Consider the following 7,537-nt stretch of genomic DNA (forward strand, 5'->3'; position numbering starts at 1 on the left):
AAGTATCAGTAGATCCAGGTAGGTATAGAAACCTGTGTTCCTCCCTCGATGAGGAAATGTGGGTGCAATGTTTATGTAAGTTGTAGTCAGTTACATAAATATGTGCATACGTACGCAAATTATGTGGTAACGTGGGAATATCTGCAAGATGACGTACGTACATAAATATGTACATATGTACACACCTTCAGTTGCATTATACATGTAAGTACATATATGTAAGTAGACCTTCCTCAGTACCTGTATTTATTCTAAAAAAATTATATTAATTCATCACCGTCCGAAGAAGAAATTTGCATGCATATGTATATTATGACTCTGCCGATCCTATAGCAACGAATATTACCATTACAAAATGTTGTGATAAAAATTTCCTACTATGAGAAACAAACTGTTAAACATGCGGTGACGTTATGTACACTTCGTTCTGGTAATAAATTGCTCCCGAATTGGTAATAGTATGTTTCAGAGTGAAGAGTTTTCATTACCATAACTAGACGTTTACATATGTCCGTTATGTACTACCAGTGACTGTGACGGTATTTCCTGTGACGGTGAAGTCATTCATACGTACATGTTCTATAATAATGATTCAATACCATTTTCCTTAGAGTGTACAAAATTTAACACTCATAAACAAACTATGTATCACCACTCCGAAATGACGTTATTGCCAAAACAATACATGTGACTCTACCACCGTGTGAATTAATTCGTTATCAGACTTAACCGAGAACTTAACCGACGATTATTTGTTATATTTGACGCATGAACTCAAATTTTTTCAAATAAATATTTTTATTTGTGAACTAATGCAATCATATGATTTATCTCTGGACTACATAATCCAATTAGCTCAATTTTGTGAATGCACTTTCTAAGAACTTCTCACATAAATGTTATGAAATTTGTTTACATAACTCAAACGTTTTGAGCCAAAACTTTGAATTATGTATATATGTACCTTGAGTGTCGGAATACATATGTTCATACATAATATGTATATTATATATGTATATAATACATATATTACACGTATTATCTATGTGTAAAATCCCAATTATTTTTTTCCTCGCTTTCCACTTTTCCTGTGTTGCTCATGTAATAAGGGAAATTTACAACTTTTTTTCGATTAAATAAGCCCAAAGTAAGGGTGCATATGTATGTACATATGTATGTTGTACCAATGTGGATCACCCTCGCTTTGTTCATGCAGATTTCTGGACACCATTGTCCTCAACATATTTATTTACATATGTATGTATGTACATACGTTCATCCCTGCAGGGATGGGAATTTGCATATCCCAGGCAATTCTGAAACAGTCGAAAATTCACTAATCTGGTAATCTCATCATCTACGTGAATATCCAAAATAGAGAATCACCTAATTCCCAGTATTTTCCCAAAAAAATACAAAAGTAAAGATCAAAACAAGTATGTAGAAAATCAACTATTAGATGTTTTTGTCTAATGTACAATTACCTAAATAAATAAATGTGTAGGTAAGTATGTTACATATATCCTTGGCTACACATATGCAGATCAGGTTTATAATCTTCATGTGAATTTTACACATTTATGAAAAATTTCAAAATCTACATATGATGTTTGCTAATGTGCTTAAATAAACGTCATCAGTACTGACACATCATATGTATGTTCACGTCTAAAACCTATGTACACACTTAATAAAAAAACCGACAAGTTTTCATTCCACTTCATCTCTTTAAAATTAAATTTATTCCAAATTTCCCACCCCCGAAAATACAAACTTTCAATAACGTAGCGTCGCATCCGCCATTAATCTCAAGTAATGGTCATACGCCACAATTGGCGTTCTCTCCAAGTACTCTTCATCCCCCGGGGGACATTTCACCACGGGTTTAACGACATAATCTCCATCCGGGTTTATAAAATAGATGAAACTCTGCCTCGCCGTTTTCCGGATTCTTTCCACATCCAGGATCCGGACCCGGTGCGGGGTCGCCCGAAAAATCCCGGCTGACCAGAGTTCCATCAGTTGCGCGATGTTTACCAGGATCGAGCCCTCGATGGGCGTGGCTTCGATCCAACTTCCGTCCAGCCGCTTGACCTCCAAGCCCCCGACCATGTCCTGAAACAGGAGCGTAATTGTCCCCCAGTCGGCATGTTCCCCGCATCGGATCGCATTTGGCGGGATGCTCGGATCATTCGGTTCCATCGGGTAGTAGTGCAAAGTCCGGAATTGGGAATGGGTCCGAATTTTTGTCGGGTTGTTCATAAAGCTGTGCGCCTTGACGAAAAGCTCGTCGTCGTCGAGATGCAAATATTTTCCTAGGAGGCGAAGAAGCTTTTTGCCTACGTTGTTGCATTCGGGTCGAACGGCGTCAAAGGCGTCTTTATAGCCGGGGACTTCGGTGGGGAAATGTTTCTCGTCGAATTGCTCGAATCCCCAGGCGTCAAACATTTCACGGAGTTCGGTGGAGTTTTTTTCAGCTTCGTTTAGGCTGATGGAGAAAAAATTAGGTATAAATTGGATATGAATTCACATAAGATTAGGGACAAACATTACAGACATTGACCGCGGATATGTGAACTTATGGGAATACATTTAGTCACTTATGTAAATAATTTCCGCCGGTTGTTGTACAGAATACTTATTTTTTTAATTTAAAAATAAGTCTTTCTTCTCTTAAAAGGAAAACTATTAAAAATCTGCCGTACTGATGAAGGCATAGATTTCTAGGTTAAAGTAGCTATGGCTTGGTATTAAAGTTATACCGATCGGTAAAAATTTCTTAACTACTCTTACATAAATTCTAGACACGACAACTTTACATAACGCGTTGGTTACGTCATATTTGAATACCGCTTGGTACATATTAGATTAATACTGGATTTCTAAGAGTGTTTTTTTTCATGTTCTTGCACCATCCGCGGCTACTGATTACCTTTCATAAAATATCTTACAATTCATCTCCAGGTCCGGAATACCCGTGCCAGTTGATCGCAGCGTTTGGCTTCTTGTACTTATTTTTCGTCGCTGCTGACATAGTGAAGAAGCCTTTCGATAATTTGTGGATGTGTTCAATCTGAAAATTAATATTTTTCCATGTATAAAATAAAATACGAATTAAAAAAAATAGAAAACCGACCTTGTCCATATCCACGCCATGATTTACAATATAAACGAATCCAACTTCATTAAAAGCTTGTCCTACTTTTTCGACCAGTTGACCAAAAACGGCGTCGTTCAGGTCCTCATATTTTCCAGCGAGGGGGGAAAGATCCACGACCGGAATGGTAGAATCGCCTAGGCTGCCCATTTTAATTGCGAATTTAATTTTTGCAATATACCAGGATAGACCAAAATTCTGCGACAGACTGAGCATAAAGTGGTACGTGATTCAGTATAAAAAGAACTGGTCAAAGTCAAGTTTGCCCCATTGTTTTAGTTAATTACCTTGCAAGTGATAAGATAGGAGTGGCAGAAGTTATGCAAATATTAAATTCCCATAAAAAATTCTGCGCAAAAAATTAATGCAGAGTTGGATTGGAGTTTTGCACACGTGAAGTGATGCTGAGTGAGGGGAATTATTTGGGTGTCAGGTGTCTGGAATTATTTATATAAAACTGGTTGATCAATCGTGTCCACGTTATACATACAATAAAATAATTCTGTTTAATGTGGCGAAGAGGATTGACGATAAAAAATGATTTTCCATTGTATAACCTGGTTCAGGTGGATTTTTATAGCGGTGTTTTACATAAGGGTCATACATATTGTGTAATCTTTATGCAATAAATATTTTTTCACGGAAAGGAACTTTTTTTTTATAAAACTGGATATCCCAGAATTTTAGGAATGATTAATTAATTATTTTAGGAATGATTAACTCATGCATCCAATTGCTAATGAATGACAGGTAAGTAATCTGTATTTGTCCAGAATAAAGAACTATAAGCATATGCAAATTAGATGTCAAATTGACGATAAAACTTTTATTGTGATTCTCATTCTACAAGTCTGCAGGCATGAAATCCACTATTGTTTATATGAGAAGATGCTAGCCTTCAATTCATACACATGTGTATGTATGTAGGTACGTGTTAAATGCTGTTTTTCATGTTTTTAATGATCACCTTAACGGACTGTGCAGAAAGGATGTGATCGATTCGAGAAGGGAAGGGGTCATTCATGGCATCCTACATATCCTTCTCATGTTAATTATCACATGGCGCATATATGTCACCCCGAGGAGTAGGGGTCAAAATTACTTAAAATTGGATCACATGCTTTGTGTACGGCCCCTAAGAGTTGTAGAATAAGAGAAACTTATACGCATAAGGGCACTTTAATGCAAATACTTATATACATGCGTAGAGAAATTAGTTCGTACAATTTGTGACAAAATTTATTTCACTTCTTGCAGATATTTCCCCCAAACGTGACATTTTCTAAGCAAAAGTTTTACAATTGAGAATGTGTATGTACCAAAAATAAAAATAGAAAATGTTGTAATTGTCTTCCCATTTGTCACGTGCTAAATATTTCATCATATATAAATACATAAGTTTTGAACTATATTTTAGACGGGTTAAGGGTTCGTTGTGAAGTAATTGTACAAATAATGTGAAGGGGACACCCATCATCCGCGACGGCGCAAGAAAGCGCGCATTCCCTTTGACAGCGGTCGCACGCCGGGATGCGACGGGTACACGTGGCTGTGACACAAATCAATACAATTAGAACGATTTCATTGTAAATAGTCATTAATTTTAAGCATAAATAATGTCATGAATTTCAAATCAGTGACATGCTTTGCGCATTACCCCTTGCAAAAAAATGTGTCTTACTTTAAACTGTTCCACTCGGAGTAAGGCTTGTATCTAAACATTTAAATTGAAAAGTTGGATAAGCTTATCAAATTGGAGGAAAATTAATTCGTTATTATTTCTAAATACACTCTTAAAAATAATGTTGCCCTTTTGAAAAACAAATTAAGTAAACTATACCAAATCCAGAGTAACTTTTCCCTTTATCAAGTACTTAATGTTACTCCGGATTTAGCATAGTTTACCTAATATAGAATTAAGAATTTATTTTTTTTAAATGGTCAGGCTATTTTTAAGAGAATGGGAAATAATTTACCTTGCCATTGGTGGAATTGCGGGGGCGTGCATGCATTCACCGGTGTTGAAGTAGCGCTTATTTATTCCACCTAATAAAAATCAAAATCAATTTTCAATAACCAAAATTTCAGAAATTTATTTCTTTCTGAATGTTTCCGACTAACCCGGGCAATCAACCGGGACACACCGTTGTCCTCGGACATGCCATCCTTTTCCCGGTGCACACGTGACATCAAGTTCTTCACTTGTGCTGTCATCACCTTCTTCGCCCGATCCTTGACCAGATCCTTCCATGTCAACGGGAACTTTCGATATTTTCGTATCACTAATTCCCCCCTCCATTGGGGCAACTTGTGATACGTTAAAATTCCCGCCACGCACCCGCTTAATTTCCGCGTCCAGGAAGACGGGATCACTGTACCCGCGGAGGAGTGGAACTGACCCGCAGAACTTTGACACTAGGACGATCAGGAGGACGAAAGTGGTTTGATTTGCCATTTTTTTATGTAAAGTGCAAATAAATCAGCAAGTTGATAAAGCTCGATGCGAAACGGGAATGAGCTCAATTCATCAAAATGAAGGGGATAAATACGAGTACCAATTAATTTTCATATATGACTGACCTTAAGAGAGCGAAGTCACTTTAGTTAGCTGCGTAGATGCCGGATTTATTCGAAAAATATTACAAGTATACTTACTGCGGTCAAGCCGTCCGTCTGTCCGTCAGTCCGATAATTTTTTATACCCAAATATTCTTGCCCTTTACACTTCAATGTTCTATTTTCCGACATGAATTCTTTAAAATTTTTAGAAGTTATAAGAAGATCATACGCAAAATTTGAATATAATGAGGTCAATGTTACGCAAAAATATTTCATAATTAGCATTTTACCTCCGCTACTTTGCTGTATCCGTTGCTAGAATATATTATTAAATTCATGCCTTCCAGTTCTTATCGACGGGGGCGTTGCACAAGTACATGCGATAGATTCCCGTTTATTTAGTAATCAATGATTAGGTCAGAGTTTAGGAAGTGGATAATGTACAGAAAGCCTCAAGTTGGTATGCATGGCCCCCATTTTCGAGTACTCGACGCCAACCACGGTACCACAAAAAGACAGATTGACAACTACGCATATTTTGTTCTAGAACGGATACGAGTACGTGACCATGTAATTGGGAAAGATTGAGTGTATAAGTGGGCCATTAACAGAGTGGGGGACGGTGCACGAATGATGGGACAGACGTTTCTACACGAGTTTATTGTGGAGAAACTCGGACGTGCAGTGGTGATAACACTGTTAAGAAATCCAGTATTAAAATAATACCGAGCGGTATTCATATCGGATTCAACCAAATTGGTATCGACAAGTAAAACCGCCTAGTAATAGTTCGGTATTATATTTTTACCATATCATTAGCAAATTTTAACGGACCGATATAATTTTGAAACCAAACGGTAGCAACTTTAATGCCGAGAAATCGACACCTTTCTGACTATATCAGATTGCTAACAGTGTAAGAAAGAAATCCCTCCCAAGCGAATGACATCCTTAACGCTTGGTCCCCCCCAGTTGAATGAGAGATGAGTTGTTATTATTTTTTAAAAGTGATCTGTTGTTGTGACAGGCATACATATTGCTGATGACAAACTACACAATTAAGTATTTAACAGGGTTTATTTAGCTACATTGTATGTATGTACATACGTTGTCCACGTCATTTGAGATGATGTGATGTGTCAATTTTATTCCATTGGTAATGTTGCTTACTTGTATGACGAAAACCTAAAAATAAATAATATTTGAGTATTATTCGCATTATTTTCACGCAGACAGAAAGCTCTTAGTTTTATAACCATCCGTAAAAAAACGGGTTCTTTCCGAAAGACCCGAAAATAGTTATTTGCCAAAAAAATCGAGATGTGCGCTTAGATTAAATGAAATTCGCCAAAAATACTTCCATTAGTCCACAACGGAAATTGCATTAATCTGAAAATAAGTATGTATGTACATATTTAATCTGCTTTATTGGATTGGATTGGTTGACTAAAAATGCATGAATGTTTTATGGCTAATTTAATACTGGTTTCTTGCTGGGATTAAAAATATTTGTATAAAGCATAAAAACCAAACGAATTTTCCACACGATGACGCAGTCTTGAACTTAATGGAATTTTAGAACAAGAGGACATAAGGGACCTTCACAAACAATGTAAAAACCAAAATCGCTGTTTTCTAGACCCCCTCTTAACACGATCACTCGAGTGGTAGACCCCATCTCCGTCATTTCACCTTACATAATATATTAACCTCCCAACAAACGAACGTGATATCAATCTTGAAACTAAAATTATATATAGGCCAGCCACGTCAAATGCCAAGAGATCAATTATTATAAAATGTAATAAGAAATCAAATTAA

General features: G+C 36.7%; 2 protein-coding genes across 2 annotated transcripts; both read right to left on the reverse strand.

Annotated features, from left to right (window-relative positions):
• Positions 1-1,719: 1,719 nt before the first annotated feature.
• Positions 1,720-3,365, reverse strand: LOC110854553 (UPF0676 protein C1494.01). Its single transcript, XM_022102997.2, has 3 exons — positions 3,137-3,365; positions 2,952-3,073; positions 1,720-2,488 (listed from the first exon to the last, which is right to left on the reverse strand). Exons 1-3 carry the CDS (start codon positions 3,305-3,307, stop codon positions 1,777-1,779), a joined length of 1,005 nt encoding a protein of 334 aa, XP_021958689.2. The 5' UTR covers positions 3,308-3,365; the 3' UTR covers positions 1,720-1,776.
• A 1,005-nt stretch (positions 3,366-4,370) lies between these two features.
• Positions 4,371-6,316, reverse strand: LOC110854698. The gene is made up of 5 exons (XM_022103165.2): positions 6,007-6,316; positions 5,279-5,910; positions 5,134-5,203; positions 4,839-4,871; positions 4,371-4,706 (listed from the first exon to the last, which is right to left on the reverse strand). The coding sequence occupies exons 2-5, from the start codon at positions 5,610-5,612 to the stop codon at positions 4,631-4,633; spliced, it is 513 nt and encodes a 170-aa protein (XP_021958857.1). The 5' UTR covers positions 5,613-5,910; positions 6,007-6,316; the 3' UTR covers positions 4,371-4,630.
• Positions 6,317-7,537: the final 1,221 nt, after the last annotated feature.

This window comes from Folsomia candida, unplaced genomic scaffold, assembly GCF_002217175.1.
Source record: "Folsomia candida strain VU population unplaced genomic scaffold, ASM221717v1 Fcan01_Sc010, whole genome shotgun sequence".
In the NCBI taxonomy this organism is placed as follows: Eukaryota; Metazoa; Arthropoda; class Collembola; order Entomobryomorpha; family Isotomidae; genus Folsomia; species Folsomia candida.

Bases quoted from the DNA above. Each gene is read 5' to 3' on its own strand.
- LOC110854553 (XM_022102997.2), bottom strand. From the start codon at position 3,307: ATGGGCAGCCTAGGCGATTCTACCATTCCGGTCGTGGATCTTTCCCCC. The intron at 3,074-3,136 runs GTCGGTTTTCTA...ATTAATTTTCAG, and splicing joins ATGGCGTGGATATGGACAAG to ATTGAACACATCCACAAATT. The intron at 2,489-2,951 runs GTAAGATATTTT...TTTCTCCATCAG, and splicing joins TCCGGACCTGGAGATGAATT to CCTAAACGAAGCTGAAAAAA.
- LOC110854698 (XM_022103165.2), bottom strand. From the start codon at position 5,612: ATGGCAAATCAAACCACTTTCGTCCTCCTGATCGTCCTAGTGTCAAAG. The intron at 5,204-5,278 runs GTTAGTCGGAAA...GATTTTTATTAG, and splicing joins TGTCCCGGTTGATTGCCCGG to GTGGAATAAATAAGCGCTAC. The intron at 4,872-5,133 runs GTAAATTATTTC...TTAAATGTTTAG, and splicing joins GCAATTCCACCAATGGCAAG to ATACAAGCCTTACTCCGAGT.